This window comes from Patagioenas fasciata, chromosome 1, assembly GCF_037038585.1.
Source record: "Patagioenas fasciata isolate bPatFas1 chromosome 1, bPatFas1.hap1, whole genome shotgun sequence".
Lineage (NCBI taxonomy): Eukaryota > Metazoa > Chordata > Aves > Columbiformes > Columbidae > Patagioenas > Patagioenas fasciata.
This window is the reverse complement of record NC_092520.1, coordinates 55,223,931-55,246,447: the sequence shown is the minus strand read 5'-3', so window position 1 is coordinate 55,246,447 and position 22,517 is coordinate 55,223,931. Positions and strand designations below refer to the sequence as shown.

Sequence of the window (22,517 nt, the reverse complement as noted above, 5' to 3'; positions counted from 1 at the left end):
TACATAAGGAATTTGGGGTGTTTGGGAGTATGAAGTAATGTGGGAAGGTGATGTTGATAGTCTGTAGGTTTGAGAGAGAAAGATATCAGGAGTTCGGGAAAGAAAAAAAATATTTACTTTTTTGTGAGCTGTGCAGGTCCTACTTTTCTTGAATAGCAGGTGCAACAGTTTCTTCAATCTGAAGAACCATCCCCAAAAGTTAGGTTTGCAATTGCTAGTAGAAACTGTAATAATAATTGTAAACATTTGGAGTCCCGACTCAAAATGACTACTTTAACTTTCATATCTGGGATGTTTGCTCTTGCGTGCTTAATAATGCACAAACAACTCACTGATTTACCGTGCTTCTGTAAATGGAAAAAGTTCTTTCTTCATACCTTGCGAAACAGACCTCATTTACTTGTAGACATCCTTCTAAATGTAGCAATCGCTCTGGATGCAATATCACGATGGCCGTGGGGCATTTTATGGATCTTTCCCCAGCGCTTCTGCTTGGAGGTGCGTTGCTCCCCCTGGTATATGGCAAGGGAACTTGTCTGCTGGGTTACCCTGGCTTGGTTCTGCATAGGATGTGCTGAATAAAAAGAAAAACAAAAGTAGGATTAAGGCTGTAGATTTGTTGCTCGCTTCTAGCAGAAGAAGAGCATTAATGGTCACTGGATTAATGTTCGGAGAGGGAGACAGAGAATCACAGAATGTTAGGGATTGGAAGGGACCTCGAAAGATCATCCAGTCCAATCCCCCTGCAGGAGCAGGAACACCTAGGTGAGGTTACACAGGAATGTGTCCAGGTGGGTTTTCAATGTCTCCAGAGTAGGAGACTCCACAACGCCCCTGGGCAACCTGTTCCAGTGCTCTGGCACCCTCACTGAGAAGAAGTTACCTCTCAAATTTAAGTGGAACCTCCTGTGTTCCAGTTTTTACCCATTGCCTCTTGTGCTATCATTGGTTGTCACTGACATACGGACCTCTTAGCAAGAAGTGAGATATTTTCATAGACTTACTCACTTCAGGTGTTGTTTTCCAGAATTATAATGTTCAAACACTAAATACACCATAAATTACTTTTTTCTGTAACTTGGAAATTCAGAAAACTGAAGCTCTTCTACCAAAGATTCATGTGAAAATTTATTTCAGAAGCTACTGATTCATGTGCCCACTATTTAAATTGCTTTAATTGTATAAAGTGGCGTGTAAAAGGTTATGGTTTTCCAGGTTTGCCTTTTTCAGAGACCATTTCTTTTGCTCACTTGTATTTTAGTCCATGTCATTTTACAGAATTGCTGTATTTACATTTTAAAGAGGATTAGGCAGATTAAAAGATGTCTTCATGTTTTATCGATAATGTCAGATTAATTTCTACTTTCCTAGTGGCAGCTCACAGCTCTGTCAAAACACAGTCTGTAGAAATGCTTTTACGCTTCACAATTTCATAAGGTAATTGCCAAAAAAATCAGTTTTGGCAATTAATTAGCAGATTGACATACCTGTGGAAACTAGAATAGTTGGTGGGTGGCGGATATATGGAAGAAACAGTAAGACCAGAGGACCTGAGGTGGGCTTAAGTGAGCCAAGTTTTCCTTCGTGATGTTGTTTCTCAAAGAACTTCACCGGGAGAGATGTTACTGTGGAGGAGAACGTTGCCCCACTGGCTTTTGGTGTGCAAGGATGTAGACAAATGTTCTGCACCTCTCACTTATGTCTGTGCCAACTTAACACCTTCGAAAGTTCCAGAACAGATCTGTATCGTGCTTCTAGACTAGTGCTCTCCTTGTCACAACGCTGAAACTTTGTCAGAACATGGCTGGAGATGGTCACAGCCTCCAAACAATTGCTGGAAAAACAAACAAACAAACAAACCAAAATCCACATTCAAAGTCTGCAAAATTTCTCCATGAGCAACTTTGGGTCATTCTTCAGTAGAAATGAGAACTGAACTCTGAGATGCTGTTGGAACTGAAACTAAAGTTGCTTTAGATAGTGAGTGTTTTGTAATGGCTTCTCTGCTCTTACCTTTAAGCCTTCATCCTTCCTGTACAAAATAAGAGGAAGCATAGTGCTTTTCCAGGAACAATTTTGGATGTACTCTTCCACTTGTGGGATGAGGAAGATGGTGAAGGCCTCACTTGATTCCTGGGGTATTGGCATCAACCTGCCCTATGGCCTGAGTGATCCTCAGTGTCACAGGGGACGGCTTTTGCGCAACAGCTTCTTAGATCAGCCTGAAACCACTGAAGATAAAACTTATTTAAGATGCAAAGGGGGGATTTTAGGGCTGAATTAAGGTGGGGTTTGCTTGCCGTGGCAAATAATCCTTTGCCCATGCATACAACTTGTTATCAGTGGGTCTCACAGTGTTTCATGGAGGGGCTTGGCACTCTCACCTCTTCTTGCTCTGCTCTTCACTCCATAAAATAAAGCGGAGTCACTTGGGAGGCAAGTGACAAAGATGGGGACAGATTGCTAATGCCCTGAGCCCAAGCCATCAGACAAGGAAACAAGGCATCTTGTTTCCTTCATCTGCCCCTTTCAGACAAGCCACTAAGGAAAGCTCAGTCACAAGGAAGCATTTAACCTCTTTGAATTATTTTCTTCTTGCCAGTGAATTTTTGGTTCATTCGGAAATAACCTGGAATGTGGTATTTAGGGATGTTAACAAGTCTTAGCTACAGCATGCATGCCATACATTGTAGATCGCTCTTCCATGACCAGTCTCTGTGTACGAAATCGCAGGAAAAGGAAACTTGAAAAATAAGGAATCGCCTTGGACTGCCTTCTGATGTATCTACCCCAACATAAAATAAGTGAAAGAGAACATCCCCAGCTACCATTCATGGTAGAAACAGATGGAAGAGATCTTGCTGAGTCTTGTGCTGCTGTATACCCTTCCTCTCTGTGTGCAAAGCCTAAAAATAGGATGAATTCTGCTGTTGCCTGCCTTAAGTAACTGCTTTTGGTAGTAAAGTACTGCAGAACAAGCTGTTTGCCACCAGTACCTCTCTTTGGAGTTGTGTCCCAGGCCTGAGGAGAGGGTGTTTTGCATATTGCTTGGTGTGGAGTAGAAATTCCTTTAAAAGAAGAAGTTGATGTTATGCAACGAAATCCGTAAATCTGGAAAACCAGAGTGATGGTTGCTAAAGAAGTTACTTTGGTATCTCTTATCTCTGAATTACGTCTCCGACGTGCTCCATAGAATCTTTAAACTTAACTACTTTCAGTTTAATGAGCACCTTTGAAAAGAAAAAAAAAAAGCACCTTTTGTTGCCAATGCAGTGAATGTGTTTGTACAGTTAGCAGTAATAATTGAATCAAGATATATGTAGATAAAAAAGCAATGTTGAATGCATGTACAGGCATTGCACACCTTAGAAAAGGCCAGATTCCCATCCTTAGCTTCGTTCCGTTCCTGGTGAGTGGAGATATCGATTAATAGAGAAAGATACTAATGCACTTATGGGTGGCAACATTGTGACTTTAATTATTAAAGAACTCTTGCTAGAACTGATTTCTTCACTCAAGTAGAACTTGTGAAAATAGAGAAGTGTAAATGGTTCACTGACAGCAGATTAAAACTGTTTTATTAACTTTAATAAAGATCAGTATTGTCAAGGTTTTGAGTAAATATAAATGTGAGGCTGCATGAACACAAATCTACCTCAGATTTTATTCCAGAAACACGTGCAATTTGAATCCACGTAAATAGTGGAAGGGTGGGAACAAAAATACTAAAAAGGATCAGGTAGATCAACTATTATCTATCTGGGACATACATGCACTACTGAGTTTCAGTCAAAGATAGGAGCAGATTCTGGCTGTTGTTACTTGATGGAACTTGAATTAAGTTGACTCAGCTGTAAACTTTTACATGCACATGTTGAGCATATAAAGCATGTGTGTTTCACCTAAAATTCTATTAAACTATTATCTTCAAAGCCCGTTTTAATGTTTTCCTAGCAGTTTAAGTAAAGGTTTTATAATTGGGTGAAAAGCATTTGTAAAAAAGTACTCTTCTTCAAAATATTTTGCAGTAGTTGTAAAAGATTCTCTTCATGGTGGTTTCAAAAAGTGTCTTTTTATCTTCAGATTCCAGCTGTTTCCTTTTAACTGTTACTAAAATGGTAGAACATGTTGTGTTTAAGATATTTGGATCTTTTCAGCAATTATATTTATTTTTCTTTTCCAACCCTGTTCCTGTAGGAAGAATCTTAAATCGTTTCTCCAAAGATATTGGCCACCTGGATGACTTGCTTCCGCTGACGTTTCTGGACTTTGTGCAGGTAATTCAGTTGCTGCTGCCAAGGACTTCTGCACTGCATTCTGAGTTTAGATTCCTGTGTGCTTTGGTGAAGACTGGCTATTTGTCACAGATGCAGCTGTGTTGAATGACAGTACTTGTTCGTGAAAGAAGGTGCGGTTGAAATGTAATGTGTCAGTAAAAGCTAACATGAGTAATAACTGGCAGGTAGGAGTGGCTATACACAGCTTGCTATTATGTCAAGATTTCAGTTCATAGTAGCTACATGCTTGGTAAATTGCTCCTGATTTGCCTCCAAGCGATCTGGCAAGCTTATTGCTGTTCTAAGAAATATGTCCATAGTAAAGAAACAATCAACTCACATGAAAAGATAGCACAGATTAACCTAATTACGTGTCTACTTCCACAAAGAATCAAATGCTTACCACACCGTTTTGGATTAAAATAGGTGTGGCTATTTACAAAGAAAAGATTAGTAGTAATAGGGTGAATGTAATAGCCTTAATAGGAACAAGTGAAATAAGTTGCTGCAGACAAGAAAGATGGACAAAGCACTGAGATTGTGATGATGATGAAAGGATAAAGGATTATATATGATACCAGGGTAATTTTTCTATTGCAGTTGCTATTAATCCTCCTTGTAAAAAATTGCAGAAGGATAAAGCTGCAAAAAAATTGATTGTACTGTATCAAAATAACATGAATCACAGAATACACAGAGTTGTGGAGTCTAGAGATAGAAATGTCTTAGTGGATCATCTGGACTCAGTGGATCAGACTTGTCATGCTCAAGTCAGAAGGTGCGACTGCTTCATCTCCTAGAGATAACTTACTCAGGATCTAAACCTTGCTCTGACTTCTTTAAAAAATAAAACAAAGACATTTTGGGTTGAGCATGTTAATACTGAACTCTTGAAAATAGGAAAAATATCCGAAGGAGTTAGTAAAAGCACTTCTTAAGATAAAGACTTTTTCCTAGTTTAGTGAAGCTGTTATAGTTGAGGTATGTGTTTTTTTTTCAAAGCATTACAGTGCCACATGTCATTTTGGGGAAGAAAGGAAGGTGTGATACATTTTACCTATCAATTAACGCAATTGGAGGTTTTTTGTGAGTTACGCAGTTGCTTATAGTAAATTTTGAATTCATGGACTTTTAAGGCCCTGGCACATTCTTCCTTGAAAGTGCCATATGAACATATTTCTGTAATATGCTACTGATTTTCTACTGTTTATATAGGTTCAAAATTTTCTTCAGTCTCCTTAACGATCTTATTAGACAACATACCTTACTTTATTTCTCACTCCTGGGACAATTCATATGTGCCTGTCTTTTTGGCTGGAAGCTCAGGCTGTAAAGCAGTCATTATCCTCTTCTCTTAGTGCTCTGTGTGTTCATACTACATACCTTGCCCATGGCCAGAGTGTCCTCAGGGTCCCGCGGTCTTGAGACAAAATGATTAACCCTTTTCCTTAGTTCTGCGCATTTACTAAAGTGTGAGAGCCGTGTTGCAGCCCCACTTGCATGGCGCTTTTATAGCGAGAAACTGAGTGGGTGTTTTGCATGCCCTGGCATGTGGTTTAAAGGCATGTGGGGTTGTCTGAGGATGCAAAATTTGCTGGGAAAATGTTAGACAAGTCTGTGTAAGCAGAGGGAGCCAACATTGGTGTGGTCTTGTCCATATTTCCTTTTGGGAGCAGACCCTGAAGCAAAACTGTCTTGAGAATTACACTCTTTTTTTTTTTTTTCTGAGGACACCTATTGGTTTGCTCCAAGAGAGGTAAGAAGGAGGCAATCTGTATGCATGGCACATACAGAGGACTGAATCATCTACTACTGAAATGGAAAACTTAGGCATTTGATTAGTATATAGATACTGTCGGCAGTATGTGCTTACCAAAACATAACTGGTCTGAAAGAATGGAGGCTGTTGCTCTAGATGTGATTGTTTTCTTCTTTCAAGCTCCTACTGTAAACTGCTTTTTGTAAACATTTCCCCTCATCTTGATTACTTTGTGCATTTCTTTTAAATTGGCTATTGAATAATTTGTCAAATTCTGAAGTTGGTATTTTAAGTGAAAAGTTTTCCTTTTCAAAAAAATAAAGTAGGTGTCACATGTCCAGTACTCTATTAAAATGATACTATATTTCAAAGCTTGCCTGTTGTATTTGGCATCAGGAAAGAAAATTTAGGAAATTACTGTTGATTAATAATGGACTGCTATCCATAAGACATAAACACTTCCTTCTTGGCAGGTTGTCTAAAACTTACTGTTCTTGATGGGCCAGCTTGCTGGTTAGTGGATGCCTTTTGAAATTCAATAGCAAAGCGATGATATTTATTTCTGAAGAAGCACAGATTTTTACAAAGGATAACTGTAATCAATTATGATAGAGATCTTTTGTCACTTGTTTTGTTTGCAGGTGTCTTTCATAAGACTTCCTATAATCCCTTCAGGAAGAAATATTTTCTCCTTTCTAAAAACAGTATTAGCTAAATATAAAAGCTCTGATCCCTGCCATTGTTGCTGATTCTTTGAGAGACATTTCCCAACATTCATTGTTTAAATGGTTGTCAGGAGGAATCAAGTGAAACTTAATAAACAATGCAGTAACTGGTTCATCTTTGTGTGTAGAAGCTTTTCTTGAGCGGATTTGCATTGAAGAAGTGGTCCTTTTTCTGAGTTACTGCTAGGATCATTGTGAAGCATTCCAGCCTTTTACTATATTGGCAAGTGAGTGTATAATTTCTGCACAAATAAGCACAACGTGATTGGACACCCAAAAACTACAATATGAGCTCATTTGAATACCTGCAAGTAAATAAATAGGATCTACTAGTTTTGAGAATTTTGTAATTACACCAAGTACAGATTTGAAAGCAATGCTAAAAATTGATAATGTTCTTTGTAGACTCCCTAATAAGATTTATACACTGCACTACAGTCATAATGAGCGTGATTAGTCTAGACAGCTATACTGGATGAAAATTAATTCCTTGGAACTAAAAGAGCTGAATTTTTAACATCCTTCATTGAGTCAGTGAAGAAGAAACAGTTCCCTTCAGGAGAGTGGATAGCTACTGCACACTTATTTGTTGAAGCAAAAATAAAAGGCATGTGGCAAGCACAAAAATGCATCATAGACCCTGTGTATTCTTCTGAAAACCTAGCTAGATTTTGTAAAACTGTTGCTTTGCAAGTGCTCCCAAAGTAGCAGCTCTCACCCTGTTTAAAGTTTCCTGCCATCCTTTTTTGTTTGAAGTGCACCAAAATACAGCATACCTGTCTTTGGAGAGGAGACAAGAGGGACAGTCCTCACTAGAGGGAGGCAGTCAGTTTTTTTATTAACAGTGTATGAGACATGTTATGTCAGTGTTGTTGACTGTCTTTTTGTAGAAATTACTGTTGTAGCCACAAGATCTATAAATAAAAAAATAAATCTCTTTTAGGAGAACATGTTCATGGCTTTGTTTGACTACATGGCTGTTGAACAGAACCATGTGGGTAAATTCTGGAAATAAACCGAAGGTTAAGTTAGGCACTTCAACTGAGGTATCTTTGATTGTATATTCACAGTCCAGTTCAAAGCTCGTAAAAGTAAAAAATGAACTTTACAGTCTGCAGTTTAAGCCTGGGCCTTATCTTTTGTAATGGATTCTGCCTGGCCCGAAGGTTCCATACCAGCAGTGCTAAAAAGCAGTGCTATGTTCAGTACGACACTTGGTATTTCTACATATACAGCACTAAATATGTGTGTAAAATCAGGCAGTAATTAATGCTTGTATATTGATTCAGATAGTCAAAAAGCTGAATGAACTTATTTGGTGAAGATGCTGGGTTTTTTTCATGAGCTTACATATTTTTGATCACTTGCCTTAGTACTGTTACCCTCCTTAGCCTCAGTGCAACATCTCGCTTTCTTATTCCAATCCTGAGTTTTGCATTTTTGGCAGGTCTTTTCCAACTCAGTGAATATCTCCTCAGATATGAGGCTACTTGTGTGAAGTGCTTTAAAACATTCTAAAGGGATTTGAACATGTCCTTAATTTAGATATATATGCTTTGTTTATGTATTCTTTAGTTTAATCGGAGAGCAGGCATGACAGCAGCCTCAAAGAGCTACCCAAATGCATGTCATTGCAGAAATGCTTTCTTGAGTTGGTATGAACTTGATGGTCCTATAAATTAGTGCAAAGGGACTTAAAGGAAGTCAGGTGGCATTTTAAATGACTGGGATTTTGTTATTTAATTTTCTTATGCTCCTCTGAAAACACCAGCTGACTTAGTGTTATAACCAACTGTTGTTCCTCCTCCTGCCTTAAGCTCTGTGGGAGTTGTGGTTCTGTTGATGTGGACTTCACTGGCAGGTGTGGGGTTTGTACTTTAAAATGTCCTGGTTAAATGCATAGCAATGTCTAGCTCAATGCAGCACTAATAAAACACATTATACTAATTTGGGAAAAGGTCAGCCAAGGAATAGAATTTAAAAAAATGAGGAAGTATTAGGAATTAAGAATCCAATGTATTTACTAGTATTTTACGTACAGTATTCCTCTGTGGCCACTATTTTGGATGCTGTATTTTCAAGAGCTCATCAAAGGCCTGTTTTTAGTACCTGAATCTCCCTTTGGCTTGAGAAGGATCTGTAGAGGCTTAACATCTTTAAACTGGGGCCTCAGGTGGTGCAGGATGAGTACCCAAACTGATAAACTACTGGCTGAAAATTATATCTGTGAACTGATTGAATATATAGGACGGTGAAATATATTTCACACTTTCTTTTGGTTTTGTTAAAAATTACTATAAGTTTTAAAGAGATGGTTTTCTTTGTAGTTTCATGCCCTTTTAATTCTTCGGTGATCTTATTACCTGTTAACAGAGTTGATTTTCTGCTTTAGTTTCTTGTGAATCTGAGTAACTTAATGTGATGGCCCCTTCTTTTTGATTTCTTACCCTATATTGGATTGAGGGGCAAAAAAAAAAATAATCCGTTTTGTTTCTGGAGAACACTGTGAACATGTGAACTATCTGCAGCTGCCCTTGGAAAAGGGCAGTGATTTATTGAGGAAAACTGAATTGCAAAACCTTTTTCCTCCCCAAAATCAACAGCTTGACTGAGTTTAAATAACTGACTTTTCATATCCTTTCATCACACACAAAGACCTAATCCTGAGACTACTTGAGCCACCAATGTAGGCTGTGGCTGAGACCACCACTGAATGTGCCATTCCCTTCTCACCACACACAAAACACATTGACTGCAGCTTTATGAAGTGAAAATGCTGAAGAAAAGGAAAATGTGAAGGAGGTGTCCACAGTCATTTCTTAAAAAAAAGGGAAAAAAAAAAAAGAAAAAGAGAAAGCTGCTGCATCTGGATATTAGGAACAAAAAGTGCCTCAGACTGGAATAATAGCTTGGGTCACTTGCTTTCGTATGTGCACAAGAGTGGAACTGCCGTTCCTTGTTTCAGTACCACTGACCCCTGCATTTTATTGTTTGAAGATGTCAGGGAAAGTGTGTAGAAGGAATTCCAGGATCTTTTAGTTTAACAATGACGTTGTTATTTTGTGAGAGGTGGGGTTTGGGGAAGGGTGAGGGGGGGGTGGTGTTGTGGGTTTTTTTTCCAGTTTAGCCATGTTTTGTGTGGGTACATGTGAGTTTGAAGAGATATTCATTAAATTATGTGTATTTGCATGTGTATGTTTAAAATAAGACTATAAATACATTGTGAGAAAATAACCAGTGGTGGGATCTTTGTTAAATGTCAGCATATTCTCTTTAGCCTGGTACACAGAGCAGACTTGTATCTTGGGAGACACCTTTTAGTTTCCCTTCTGCTGAATCCTGGTAGTTCTGCTTGATCACGAGGTTCTGCAGCTGTACTGAGGTTTAAATGCAAAATAAATAAATTAAAAACCCCAGTTCCCTGATGGCACTTGACTACTGAAATCTCAGAACTTTTTCTCTGTGGAACTAAAGGAAAAAAGGAGGAGGCTTTGGTTGCACTTGTGTCTCCAAGACCAAGATGGAGGAGCTGTGGGTTTAGCACAGACACTTGTCTAAATAATGCAGTTCTTTATTGACCTTTCATTCCTCTGTCCTTGAATGCCTTGATTGTTAAATCCCAGTAGCCAATTAGTCTTCTTGATGGTGACCAGCAGTAGAAATAATCTATGCCAAAGCTATTGCTGGTCTTCACTCTGTCCCGGTCATCACATTCCTTTGAATGTAAGGATGAGTGTCTTGCATCATATGGACTGCGTATTTACTCAGATTGATGGTATGACTGTAGGTTAAAATGTATAAAGTCTGGAGTCACCGCTAATAGGCGGATTCCCGTTTATACACAGACCTTGCTTTTCTAAGGAAGGCTAAAGGTCAGTTCTCACTATAGTGGTCGTATGTAATCCAGCCCAATCATTTCTCTCACCCCATTTTTCTTTTTCCTATTTACATTAGTGTGTAGAATTTTTATACGAATAGGTATATGTGTCATTCTCTACATATTAGTGTCAAGACAACAAGATAACATTGCAGTAACAAACCTGATTTGTGTGGGCATATAATGTAACTTTTTTAGTATTTTAGGGTTTGTATTTACTTAATTTTAATAAGAATTGAAGATGTAGCCCCTTATCTAGCATGGCAAAGAACATAAAATACTGAAAAAATGTAATTTTATTACCTTTTTGTCATCTTCCTTTCATATGTTTCCTTTACCACTTTCCTTGTTCGTCTTAATTCATTTCCTTTGAGTTTTTTTAGTCTCCACTTACGTGGTAAGAGTAGATTGCACCTTTGTTACTGGGCTGTTCTTTCCATTTTTTCAATGAGTTGTGGAATACTGATGTATTGAGCACTCAGGAAAATAAAGCTAGCTTTCACTTAGTGGAATTCTGTCTTCTGTATTTCCTTGTCTAGAGCATGAGAGCTTCATGAGATGCGGTCTTCCTCTTCATTTCTCTAACAGTTCAAACAGATTGTGGCTTAGTGGTAGGAAGGCAAAAATATTTTTTTTTTCTTGTGTTATTTTGGTATGTTTGACCAAAACCTGTAAATATAACATTACGTTGAGGTTTAATAGGCTCTTCTCCAAATTGGCTTCTCTGTTTTCTTTATCAGATAACTCTCAATACATTTTCAGCTACTAGAAGGCAGGATAGTTGTATGGAAGTCCAGTGATGTGCCCCCTTCTGCGTTGTTTGGAAATTTCCCCTCTTTTGGTTAAGGTGGAATTTGTAAAAGTTCCAGAGGGAGATTCTGTTTGTCTGGGGCTCTTTTTAAAATCTGTTGGAAGATATATTTTCTTGTTTGCTTTTCTTACGGTGAAACAAGTACAAAGAAATATTCTGATTTAAGTGAACTCATGTCCTATAGTTTTATCCTTTTCTTTTGGTCCATATTTCTCTATGTACTACTTTTGCTTTTGGTGCCAGTGGGGATTTCTATTATTATTTACAGGTATTTTCCTGACTTTTTAAGCATTATTGCAACCTTTAACAACTGTGGCTCAAGCTGCTGATTATCTTTAAAACTTCTACAGATCATTACTATTTCTAACATTTCACAGGAACTAAAAATCTTTAATTCTGCTGTCAGTCAAGGAGTGTAGCAATCCTCTTCCAAATGGTGATAAGTACAAATCTTCTAGATTGCCTTAAACTACTGATATGCTGTAGATAGGACAGTGTGTGCTTGCAAACAAAGTAGGATTTCGCTGTTCAGCAAAAGGCCTGGAGATTTCACTTTTGATTCAAGAGGGAAGGAGAAATTTGGAGGAAATTTGAATTACTAAGCCATGTAGCTCTGTGTGTGTGTGTGTGTGTGTGTGTGTGTGTTAAATTATTATGCATATTTATGCCCCAAACAAACGTGGGACAAGGAATTATCTCTAGGATAAAAAAAGACTGCATGTTGTAAAAATGCGCTGCCAGGGTTATGTGTACATCTCATGCAGAATATAAGAATGTTTTTCTTGCTAAAGCTGGTATCGTGACTGACAGGTGAACTCTGCAGCTGATTTGAAAACTCTCAGTGAGTTTGTTCTTCAAAAGGTAGGGGCTGCAGTTCGGGCAGTTTCATGCAGCAAGAGATGAGAGCTCGGCTGGGAACTGCATGTCAGATGTCTTTGGGAAGCTTATGTCTCTTTGTGTTAGATCTACGTTACAGGATAGTCCGGTATCATAAAAACCAAAATTGATTCGTTTGGGTTGCACTCTTGAAATAGTAAAACTTTGCGTGTAAGAAAGGCTCTTTCAAAGGCTTGATAATGGCTGTTCCTTCACTGTGGAAGAATGGGACTCTGGAGCGATTGCGTTTTCTTTCGCAATCATATTCCTAAATAATTTCTTCTTTCTGGTTTTGAAATCAGTCTAATGTTCAAACAAACAGAGTTCTTTTACTATGATAGTCACTCATATGCTAAAATAAACGTTTTAGATATTCCTTCTTGAACTAAAAACTTGCTGGCCTTGGTACCAAATTCAGTTGTCCATCCTTCTCTTAAACATAATGTAAATACTGAGAAAATAACATAATACTGAGAAAAATAATTTTTCAATTTTCTCACTGGTAGAAAGTCTGAACTTTGGGGTCAGACCTGGTATCAGTTACTTTGGTGTGTCTTTGTTGATGTTTGTGGCAAATAATGGCCTCAAGTTGTGCCAGGGGAGGTTTAGATTGGATATTAGGAAAAAATTCTTCACAGAAAGGGTTGTCAGGCATTGGAACAGGCTGCCCAGGGTAGTGGTGGAGTCACCGTCCCTGGAGGTGTTTAAAAGGCGTTTAGACGAGGTTCTTGGGGACGTGGTTTAGTGCTAGAATTAGGTTATGGTTGGACTCAATGATCCTGAGGGCCTCTTCCAACCTAAATGATTCTGTGCTTCTGTAAACTTCTGTAAAGTCTTCCTGATGGTCTTGGAGCATATTTGTAATGAATTATGAATGAGCATGTGATTTCCACAGTAAATAATGTTTGTTATCTGCCAAGAAAGTTTCTTGTTACTACTTTAGGTGCCACTGGGTTCTGTACCTGCAGAGAATGGCTGAACCAGGTGAAACCTGATGGTGGTGGTGAGAGGCTGGTGCTGAACAGTTAAAATACACTTCCTGAAAATGTCAGGCCACTGATAAGCTTCCTGGAGCTGGGTGATCACTGAACAGCCTGAAATACGCAAGAATTATGAGTTGAGAGTTTGTTTTGAATAGAAAAGTAGTATTTTATAGCCCTATCAGAGTGGCAAAGATCTGGGGAGGTTAGGAAAAAACCCAGAGACAAGCTAAAAAGCATTTATTGTGTATCTGCTACGAAAGAGTGTGACCAGAAAAGAACAAAAGGTAGTTTTGTTTCTTAGGATAGCTGATGCTGTAGTCCTTCATATTTTTCACAGTTTTTGTGTAACTGGGGCAGAGGGGCTGCTGGGGAACTTAAAGAAATATGACTAGGACTTCATTCCACCTAAAAATAAATATATGAATGGTGTATTTTAAATAGCAAGAACAAACAGTAAAATGCTTAAAAGCTTGTAATCGCTGCAAGGCCAAAGAGCTGTGTTACCGAAGGACCGATACTCCTCTTAACAGAAAAGCCCAGAGTCCAAATGCAGCACAAAGCTTTTAAAGTTGCTGAAAGACACAGAATTGACTTCTGGCAAAACAATTAGACTTGGCTGAGCAGAAAAGGTCATGCAGCTGAAAATGAGGTATTCTTGGGGAGGGGCAGGGGCTGCTCTGGCATTTTGCTGTGAGGGACAAGAGGCCTGAGGCACAAAAGTCCGTGTATCTCAAAAGACAGGCTCTGCAAAACTGCAACTTATGGGGCAGCAGCCTGTGCAGTAAGCAAAATTTTGCCAGACATTTGGAAGAACTGGGAAGAAAAGGTGCACAGCGTGGATGAAAAGGTTATGATAACATCTTCATTAGCTGAGAGGAGTTCCTCACAGGAACACTGGAGAGTATTTTAGTGAATAAGTGAATGGACTAGACCACAAGAACACTAAATAGTGGCATGCAGGATCACAGCAGTTTTCCATGAAGGCCAGTGGTCTTTGCCCATCAGTAGCAACAGGAGTTGTTGTTTGGGGAGAGCATGAGAACCTGGCTGCTTTCTGTGGTCCATTCCCTATTTACCACCACAGCATTCACAGTTTTGTACTGGGAGTGTCACAAGGCCCTATCCTTTCCCAATCCTTTTACTGTAGTTTTTTTGCATCATTTTGTATCAGCTTGTCAGATCAGCTTCCTGTAGTCTAATAGCCTGAAAGCAGTGAGATATTTCTTGATTTTTTTCAATTGTTCTGAGTATAGGTGTCCCTTCTATAGAAAGAAAGGAATAATTAGCACTGAAAGAAAAACTGCTTATAAGTGAGATAAGACCGAGGACAAATATTGGTGAATCAGCTTCTGCTGTTGAATTACTAAATACAGGACCAAAGAACAAAGTAGGAAATACCCCATTCGTAGCAGGGCTAAAGAGAAAAGTACCCATTTTTGAATGAAATGTTTTGGTTTCATCAGCGTCTGTGCTCAGCTGGGCTGTATTGGGCTAACATACCTGGGGAAAAGTTTTGGCAATGCGTAGGAGGAGAGCAGAAATTGTTGAGCCATTCTTTACTTTCCTTTTAAAAATATGGCTCATTTGGCAGGGGAGGTACAAAAATGCATTGTAGCAAGTGCAAAAGCCAACAAAATGGTCATACTTACTGCTGTTTTTGCTGATGGTGAGGGGTGTTAGAATCCTTGTTTATATATAGGTCACAAAACCCCTGAATTAATATAATGGAAAGTGCTGCTTTCCGCTACCTGAGAAGAAGAGTAACTCTGGGAGAGCTAGCTGGTGCCAGATATTTTTCTGTATTGTTTCAGGCAGGTTCTGGCAAGAGCTGTTGAGAAAACAAAGCATGAGTGTGTGCATGTTCTACACTCTCTCTGATTAATGCTGTTTCCTCAAGCTACCATGTAAAATTGTGCTTGGCATCTGAGGTGTTCCACAGGAAGATAACATGTTTGTCATGGTACAAAGAGCACTGGAGTTCATGTGAATAAGTTTTGTGTGCCTGCATTTTTTTTTCCCTTGGGAAGAGAGCAGTGTAAGAATATAGCCAGGGACTGTGGACATTTGGAAGAGAAGACAACCAACCTAGCGCTGCTGAACCACAAAACATGTTAACTTTTTAGCGTCATTTTATAGAAGACCAAAATAAAGCTGTGACTGACTCCCTTTAAACTGCAAGAAGAGGATCTCTCACTTTGATGTAGATCCTCATTGCAAAGTTGTGCCTTGCTGCCCGAATCCCTGAGAACATTTTTGTATGGAAGTGTCTGGTAGCATTTGAGAAAATCAAATTAAAGGTCCTCCTCAAGATTTTACTGCTTATAAATAGAAAAATACATTGTCTACAGCCATCTACCAGAATGCATCGTGACTCTGTCCTTTTTTGCATGACAGTATTGGCTTTCATGTATAGTGGTATGAACAGGAGCTGCATGTAGAGATGCATGAGTAGGGCCATAGTTTTGGCACTCATAAGGGCTTGTTTTCTCATGGAAAATCTGTATTAGCTGGACATCACTTATTACTGTGGTCAAAGCACCCTGGCAACTAACTTCTTAGATGAGTGTCCCGTCCCAACAGATGGGATGAGGGATGAGTTAACTCTAGACGCGACACGCGCCCTGACTCAACAGATGAGACCAGGTGTGAGTTAGGTCTGGGTTAATTCTCCGCGGTTATGTGAAGTGAATGACAGACAGTCACCTCCAGGGTCCAATTCAATTGTGAGTTTTACTAAAAGTACTTGTTGGAATATTGGTTACAGCGAATGGTGACTTGGCAAAAGTATAACAGAACTTATCAACACATTAACAGCAAAAATCCTACTACGAGCAGCGTATTGGCAACCATCAGTAGCTATAATATGAAATATAACCAGAAATCAACAGCAGAGCTTAAAGATGGTGTTGTCCTTATATATTCAAAGGGAAAGAGAGGAAGAGAGTGGTAGAGAAGGAAGAAAACTAAGGTATAAGGGAGAGAGAAATAAATAAATATATATATATATAGAAGGAGAGACAAAGAAATTAGGGTGTAGAAAAAAGGAGAGAAGGAAAGAGCAGAGAGAAGGAAGAAAGGAGTGAGGGATCCAGTCTCTTACGGCCCTGCAGTGTGGATGACAGGACTTGTACGATGATGCGTGGCCTTGGTGTTCCACGGCGAGGATGCTGGCGTCAGGAGCACAGCGTCCTCTGATGTCTGGTTCAGCGTGAGGGTCCTCAGGGTGCTGGTATTCTCTTGGTGAGGCCGAGCTGGTATTCCCTTCGGTGAGACTGGTAGGGTGGTAATCCCTTGATGGTGACTGGACAGGCCCTTAGATGAGACTGGTATTCCTCCCCATGCTGTTTTAGGGTGAGCCTTTTATAGCTCCCAGAGCAGAAGAAAGTCTGGTGGGGGGGCAGAAGTGGTGATTGCGAAAGAGGGACAAGTCTGGACAAATCCTGGGCCACGTTGAGGGTCTGCCTTTGTGTGGTGCAGAAATCCAAGGGGAAATGGTGATTGCAAAAGATCAAGTTTCGACAAGCCCTCGGCCATGATAAAGGGGTCTCAGCTTTTCCCCTTCGTTTGCCAAGTTGGGCATATCAGGAGATGGGGCTATGTGTCTTCCAGCACATCCTCCATCTCAGGTCGGTCAGCGGGCCTGATCTGTGGCTCGTTAGCTCGTCGTTGATGTGCAGATCGCAGTGCCTCCCGCTCTGAATGTGTCTTCTTCTGGCTGAACTAGTCACAATGTTTTCAGCCGTGATCCTTACCAATGCTCAAGAATGAGTGAAGATAGATAACTTATTACAAAAAGGAAAATAACTTCATGATGTTGTAGGAATGTAATGCAGAGTTTAAAGGACGAGTGTTTTGAGTGTCTGGCAGAATCACAAAGCCCGGAGCTTGATTATGCATCTGTTTCTGAAGCATCAATGCATGGGAGTCTCAGACAACATATGGACTGTGATTTTTGAGAGCTGCTGTTGGGATCAAGACCTGCATAAGGCAGGTAAGCCTCTTGGCCCAGCGTGCCCAGAAAGCCTGTTTCTAGCCCTTGTAGGATAAGAGATTGATGATAGGTTGCTGTTTAAATACAAGAGAATGGTGACAGTGCCAATGTATTAAGGAAAACACCCTTTTTATTATAAGGTCACTTGGTAAAGAACAATTGGACACAATTTGCCATGATCTCAAACAAGTATTAAGGCTTTTCACTTAATGACAAAATGCATGCCAAGTCAAACGAATGAGCATGTTGGTGGCACAGAAAACATTTGCCCTGAGGAGCTAAGTATATGCTTGTTCTCTTGGAAGAACAATGATTCAGAAAGACTATCTTACAGAGACAAGAACAAGTAGAAGGTACTAGTGGTAAGGATGTGATTGGGAATTTTGAATACATTTTTGTGGTATATCTGACAGGTGCATTCAGCCCATTTGCAGTGACATATGGATTTAGTTAGGTAGCCTCTTGTTGGCTAATTGCAAATAGTAAGATTCAGAGGAAGAGGGGGTGTCTTGTGGAAGATAAGGCAAGCTTGCTGTTTTCGAAGCTTTTAGAGCTGGCAGTATTTAGTTCTTACATTTTTCTTTCACTCAGTTTATCTGAAATTACAGTTTTCATTTCTTTCCCAGCTGTGCCTTTTTGTCCCCTTTCAGTGCTTTGGTTGTCTTGTCTTTGTATTTGTAATTTTCTCATGGATGCACATTTTCCTAAAGCTGAATTAACGCTGACTGAGAGCTGTCATTCCTGTCAAAGATTGCTGTCACTAGTTGCTTCAGAAAAGCACGGCGTCTGAGATGTCTTTTAAATATTGGAGTTACATGCAACGCTTTTTTTCCTATGCTCATAAGTCTTCATTGCTTTTTCTCTCAAGACAAATCAGTTCCTGACAGTTTGATGCAAGCAACAGTATAAACAGCCATATGTAGTTTTTTTTAAAACAGTTCCGAAAGAAAGCTCATAAATTTTATTAAAAAGATAGTTCAGAGACAAGACTACATGCCTCAACTCAGCCACTTTGGGTAAAATCAAGTTGAACTGCTCATGTGCTAGGATTATGATACAAAGGTAAAGGGTTTCTATTTGGATGGTTCCTGTTTTTTTTGTTGTTTGGGTTTTGTTTGGTTGGTGTTGGGCTTTTTTTTCCTTTTTTTTTTTTTTTTTTTTTGTTGTTGTTTGTTTTTTAAATAAAGGGAAAAAATACAGAAAATCGACAATGTGGTTCGATATGTTGCTCTGGATGCAGCTGGCCCAAGTGAAGTGTTTGTTGCTCTGATCTGCTCCTTGCGATGTCTCCTCCCCAGAGAAGCTGGTCTGCTGCTGTGCCAGTGTCACCAGCCACTGGTGCGGTTGGGCTTGAACGAAGATGCAGGACAGTCAGACCGAAGACTCTGTTTTGAAAAAGCCTGTTTAAGACAAAAAAAAAAAGGGTGTTCAAGGAAGAAGAAAATGTCAGAACTGGATTAGGGATTGATTGTGCATGCAGTTATTTGGCAGAGCTAACGAGGAAATAATTTTAGTCAGGGGGAGGGGAGGAGGAGGAAGGGTGATGCCAAGCAAGTATGAACAGAGTGGGGTTTTGTAGTTTCTTGACCTGGCTTTACTTCACACAGCACAGCCTGACGGAGAGTGCCGTAAGTTCATGCAGTTAAGGTGGCAAACTTGAAATCCAGGATATGCAGGATATGCACCATTGCTGTTATTAAATTAGTAAGGCTTCGTGGCAGTGTCCATGGGCTAATATAATCCTTGGGAGTCCATATCGGGGTCCAGGGAGCTGGGGGCAGAGCCAGGGTAGGTGCGTTTGACTGTTTTACCTCTGCTTAAATATTGGTAAAACCAGTCCTGGAACACTGCAGTTCTTGGGTGGGACTTGACTGCAGATTCAGTCATCAAAATATAACTGTCTGCTTGTTGGACTTTAGATGCTTACTTTGCTGTAGTCAGAGGGCATCTAGTCTATACAGTTAATGGACTCTAGAGAAATATTCAACTGTAGGGTCACTGGGTATCTACTTAAAGGTTAGATGAATAACTTTCTAAACTAGGAGAGGAGTTTCACTATGTAAGTGACATGGGGGCTCCCACATACAGCTTTCTGAGTCTCAAATCCTATCCGTTGGGCTCCACTCATTCATTAGAGGTCCTACCAGGTCACCAAGCTGCAAGTCCAGAATAGTGTGGTTTTTGTGGTAGTAGGTCCTCTATCATAGTTGTCAAACCCATGATTTGGCATTACAAATTAGACTGGGAACTTGCATAGACACACAACTACATGGTACCCCTTATGCATGTATTTGGTAAGAGATCCTGAAATACATTGTAAGGTCCATTTAAAAACAAACAACAATGCAAAACTTATTTTTGAATTATGGAAGACCTCAAAGATCTGAGTATGTTGACCTCATTAGAAAGAAGACAGAGGTGTTTTATAGTTACTTTCATGAAGAGATAAAAGACTCTAAATATCCACTGAAGCAAAGTGCTAGTAGACCTGAGGGGTTCAAAGTAGGGTTCTACATGAAGGCCAGGTGCCTTTTTCAAAGGACTTAAACCATACACGAAATATTAAGCTCGGGGTATAACTGCTATGGAAGGGTAGTGATCTATAGAATGGAAGGATAGACATTGTTAGGAGACATCATGAACTCTGAATTTTGCTTTTGCATTTTTGTGCTGTCAACTTTATTAAATTACTTCAAATCATAGAATTGTCATAGAATGATTCAGGTTGGAAGGAACCTTAAATATCCTCTTGTCCCAACCCCTTGCCATAGGCAGGGACACCTTCTACTAGACCAGGTTGCTCAAAGCCCTGTCCAGCCTGGCCTGGAACACTCCCAGGGATGAGGCATCCACAGCTTCTCTGGGCAGCCTGTTCCAGTGCCTCACCACCCTCATGGGGAAGAATTTCTTCCTTATATCTAATCTAAATCTGACCTTTTTCAGTTTTAAGCCATTATTCCTTGTCCTATCACTACCTGCCCTTGTAAAAAGTCTCTCTCCAACTTTCTTGTTGGTCCCTTTTAGGTACTGGAAAGCTTCTATGAGGTCTCCCCAGAGTCTTCTAACATTATATAAGTGGTATAGTTTCTGCAACAAAGGGAAAGGCTTATAGCTTGTAATTCCCATGTTTTTCCAGATTTTTGGGGTTTTTTTCTTATTGTTTCTTTACCTTGCATTAAATGCCTTTCTGTTGTGTGGTTGTGCTACAGAAATACCTTGTTCTTCCTAGATCAAGACCTGTTTGAGATAGAAGCTCCAGGATATTCCTCTCAGCACCTATAAGAATTACGAATATGTAGGTCATCAGAAGATAAAGGGAAAGCACGTTTCGCAAGTGAATGTGCTGATCAGAGCATTCGCTTCCCTGGAGGGTGACAAGAGGGTATGTTTGTTCTAGTGAGGCAGGAGATTTCTTGAGGAAGAATAAGCCACAGTGAACCAAGTGACTGACCCAAGCATGAGGGAAATATCTCAGGACTCTTGGAAGCAAGAGGATGACTCCAACAGAAGCAGCATGTGCTGTTCTGTACTCTAGGAATAGAGTATGTGCAGCCTGTGAGCGGGTGATTCTTTTTTCTCCAAGGAAACTGAAGCAAATTTGAAGGTGGACATCAGACAATTTGCCTTCATTTGGAAGCAAATTAGATTTCTCTGTCCAGCTATTTTCAGTTTGAGTAGCCTCTCCATCTGTTGTCTTTTGTATGAGGTGGCCTTGTTTCCAGAACTGCGTAGATAGCTATAAAATGTAATTAATCAGCTCCTATTTTTAAAAAAAATTGGCGATTGTTTTCTGCACAGTCATTACAGAAGACTTTTACTGTAGTTCTTAATTTTAGCATTTAAAAGGTGCTGGTTTTGTAGGCCATATTTCTTTTGCGTAGGGAAATCTGCTGCAGACTTTTGATGCAATTTTCAGTTGTAAGCCAATTCTGCTAGACAAGGTCTAGATACCCAGTCCTGAGTGTTTCTTGCTGTGCAAAGTGCATGTTTAGCTCACTGCTTGTCTGCATAGAGAAGAGCACTCAGACTGCTGGTCTTATCATTGTCATTGGGCTGCTGATCATCTCGGGTCCTCCAACCTGCACGCAGTGACTCTATGAGCACTTGGGACCGTCTCCAGCTGGAGGGGTTTGTTGTCTCTTGTGAAACACGGGAGGTAGAACCTTTGCCTTACCTCACGCAGTAACTACATGATTACAGTCTGCAAGTGGTTGTGTCTGGCTTTCAGACTAGCTTCATTAAGAGTTAATTTGTATGCAAGTTTGGTTTTCCAAAAAAACAACATGCATGACTGATCCACCCTATCATAAATTTTTATAATGATAAGGTGGTGCAGGCTCATCTAAAATTCCTTCCAAAGGCGGTGTCAGATTTTTACTTTAGTCATCCTAACCATCTTTTCCTTCTCTGTATTTTCACTGTAGCAAGGCTTTGTTTACATGAGCTGGATCCTAATAGTTCTACTCTCACTGCCACTGGCCCTTTGCAGTGTGTTGTAGATTATCATCACTAAAACTTCAGTTTGGCTTTTTTATTTTTTGTCAATAAACATTTATTTGCCTTGGAATTCTTTTCCTTGAAGCAGCTTTCCTCAATGCCTCATTTCAGGTTTGCAGCTGATGCTCCGAAGAAGCAGAAATGCTTCAGAAAACTCTTTTTTGTGGCTATCTAGGAGGTGACGGAGGGAGAGAAGGGGAAGGCAGCAGCCGTATAAAGCAGATTTGGGAGTGAGTTGTCCGAAGGAAGAAACAGGCTTCAGTCTCTGTTTGCCGATGAGGATGGAGGTGAGGAAGCCTTGAGAAATTAGCTGGTGTGTGGATGGCTGACAGACTTGGCAAAGTCATTGAGCAGCACTGGGGAAAACAGGGATCTAGACAGGAGAAAAATCTGGAGTAGGTCAGTAATCTTTATTTCCTTTCCTCTCACCCCATGATAGAAATGAAATACGCTTACAGGGTTTTAAAGAACACCAGAGAAGTAGGCGTTAGAGGAGGGCTGATGGCAGCTCTGCTTTGTTTTGCGTTGTGCTGGCATGACCATGTGCATGATAGATCCAAGTGAAACACTGCGCACTTTTGCTGCCACCTAACCTCTTTGTGATGAAATCTAGGTAAAGTGTTTGCAATCTACTGTATGTATCTGTAAGGTCAAACAACAGGATGCCGTAAACACCTTAACCCACAGATCAGCAGTGTAGTGGTAATGCAGCTTCCCTCAG

General features: G+C 39.9%; 1 protein-coding gene across 4 annotated transcripts in view; it reads left to right on the top strand.

The window, feature by feature from the left end:
• The window catches only part of ABCC4 (ATP binding cassette subfamily C member 4 (PEL blood group)), a 156,895-nt gene that overhangs the window by 83,829 nt on the left and 50,549 nt on the right, over positions 1–22,517 (top strand). For all 4 annotated transcript variants that reach the window (XR_011738437.1, XM_071806713.1, XM_071806706.1 and 1 more), the window contains exon 20: positions 4,198–4,277. Coding sequence is in view for 3 of the 4 variants with exons in the window: in XM_071806713.1 (XP_071662814.1) it covers positions 4,198–4,277 (80 nt within the window). In the remaining variant the exon portion in view is untranslated. The remainder of the gene's footprint in view (positions 1–4,197; positions 4,278–22,517) is intronic.